This window comes from Herpailurus yagouaroundi, unplaced genomic scaffold, assembly GCF_014898765.1.
Source record: "Herpailurus yagouaroundi ecotype Mexico unplaced genomic scaffold, PumYag 67579, whole genome shotgun sequence".
Lineage (NCBI taxonomy): Eukaryota > Metazoa > Chordata > Mammalia > Carnivora > Felidae > Herpailurus > Herpailurus yagouaroundi.
This window is the reverse complement of record NW_024420384.1, coordinates 2187-4717: the sequence shown is the minus strand read 5'-3', so window position 1 is coordinate 4717 and position 2531 is coordinate 2187. Positions and strand designations below refer to the sequence as shown.

Genomic DNA, 2531 nt, shown 5'->3' with positions numbered 1-2531 from the left:
GGTTGATGTATACCATGGAATACTACTTGGCAATGAGAAAGAACGAAAGCTGGCCATTTGTAGCAACGTGGGTGGAACCGGGGGGTATTATGCTACGTGATATAAGTCAGGAGATGAAAGACAGATACCATATGTTTTCATCCAAGTGTGGATGCTGAGAAACTTAGCAGAAGACCATGGGGGAGGTGATGCGGGGACACAGTTATAGAGAGGGAGGGAGGCAAACCATAAGAGACTCTTCAATACTGATAACAGACTGAGGGTTGACGAGGTGTTGGGGAGAGGGGAAAGTGGGTGATGGGTATTGAGGTGGGCACCTGTTGGGATGCACACTGGGTGTTGCGGGGAAACCAATTTGAAAATAAATGACACTTAATGAAAAAGCATATCCAGGGGTTGCTCTTACTGAATATGAGGATAGCTTTCCATTTTCAGCACTTTCAGAACGTGAGGTAGTACTGGCTTAAGCTGCCTAGATGAAAGTTTGTTTTGTGTGTTTAAGAAAAGGAGTTGAGTAAAGACAGAGGCCTCTCACATGTATCACGTTGACCTTGGCAAGTGTCTCTTCTGATTGTTACCATGACTTATCCCTTTTATTGATTCACAATCGTTTGGTGTCATCCTTTCATGAGGAAGTGTATTTCAATTGATCATGGTAGGTGGTCCTTGTAATATTTTGTGAATTATTTGTGTATGTGGTGATGATGGATGGACCACGCTGGTTGCTTTCAAAAGCACTTACACGGACGGTGTAAAACGTTTTCTACCCTTGGAATCCCATTCGGTCTATTACTACCTTGTGTATGACTTACCTGAAATATTATGAATTGGTAGGTACCGAATAGGTTTTAGTGGCACTGAATGCCCTCATGGCCACTCACGCAGAATTCGTTGACGCTTTGCTCTTAAGCACACAATGACGTGGTCTTCCGTGAGCTGCGTGAAAGTGAGCATGCATACTAACGAGGCAAACTGTTTGCTGCTGCTGTGAAGAACAGCTTCCTGAACTGCGAGCTATAGCAACACGCATATGGAACCCTAAGCAAGGCACAGTATATCTGTATTCTTTGAAAGAGTAGAGTAGTTACTTCAATTTGGCTTTCAGTGCGTTGCATGACAAGGCATTTAATTCGCTAAAACCCTCTTACAGTCATGTTTGTTTGCAAGTTGTGTGTACTCTCCACCGCGAAGTGTCATCTCATGTGAGATGGATTTAATGGAGGCTGAGGCACCAGGGCATTCACGTCGAGGACATCCCTCTTGAACTCGTCAAGAACTATGGGCCTTCTCAGGTAAGATTACGTGCAGGTCTTTCTCAAGGGCATAAACTTAAACACAGCCCAACCTAAGGCACCTTTGGGCAGCTGGCAGTGATAGGATACGCAGACATTGTGACCTCACAAAGCGCCTGGTCTCCTAGCAACTGCGGTGTAACTCTCAACAGCCTGCCGCCTGATTTGGCTTCCTGGTAGGAAATTCATCAGGGCCCGGCGGCGGCAGCGAGACCTGGCAAGCGCGGGCGGCCCCTAGCGCCCTCACCTCCTGAGCCGCATGAAGAGGCGGGGGCGCAGGCCCCGGGAGGCCCTGGCCGCGGCCACCTGGGGAGGAGCCTCTAGCGCTGCAGTAAGGGCCGCGCTGGAGGCGCCTGAGGAGAAGGTGGTGTACACGCTGGGGCACCAGCCCCCCGAGGCCCGCGTCCGGACGCGCCGGCCAGCTGCCAGGAGGAGGCGCCACAGAGCCCGGACTGTCGCGGTTGGCCAGAGGAAGGTGCCGCCCCCGCCGCCGCTGTCCCTCGAGGACAGCAGCCTCCGCAAGCCCGCGGCCCCCGCGCCCTGCTCCGGGGGCCGCAGCCTGGAGGAGAGTGGGAGGGCGGCCACCCCGACGCTGACCACCTTGCCCACCATCCGCGTAGTCGGCGACGTGTGGGTCGAGAGCAGCCTGGCAGAAGCGCAGCGCCAAGCGTGCCAAGTCCTGGGAGTGAACCTGGCACCCGTGGTGAGACTCTGCCGCTTCCCATTGCCTGGGCGTGAGATGCGGGCCACCGCCGCGCGACCTCTCAGCCCCAGGACGGGTTGTGCCTGGAGGGATGAACCAGTGAGAGCCGGGCCCGCGTTCCCTAGTGCACTTTAGGGGCGAAGAAGCACCAGACGGTCCTGGCCCGCGCCTCCGGGATGCAGCGCCGCCTTCTGGGACTCTGGGGAGGCTGTGCCCTCTGCTGCCTCCCAGCACCGGGTCTGTGGAGGGAGGAGACCCCTGGACCGCAAGGGAGGTCACCTTTTTTCCTAACCCCAGATTGAGAGGTCTCCAGCACTTTAGGGGCAGATCCATGATCTCTCTTGTTCCCTAATTGCTCTGAAGTCGTCCGAAGAAGCCATTCCACCCCCACTCTCTCCAAAGGAATTTGATTCCATGCTTGTGTAATAAAGCTAGAGTTTCTTTGCCATTCACCCACCTCTCGGCTCCTCCCACCAATTTCTTTCTTCTTTGAGTGTATGTGTATGTGTATATAACTTCTAGGATGATTTAAAGTA

The 2531-nt window shown here is 53.6% G+C and overlaps 1 protein-coding gene across 1 annotated transcript; it reads left to right on the top strand.

The window, feature by feature from the left end:
- The first annotated feature begins 1551 nt into the window (after positions 1-1551).
- Positions 1552-2286, top strand: LOC121025310 (uncharacterized). Its single transcript, XM_040467854.1, is given in 1 exon segment — positions 1552-2286. A coding segment is annotated over 1 exon segment (735 nt).
- Positions 2287-2531: the final 245 nt, after the last annotated feature.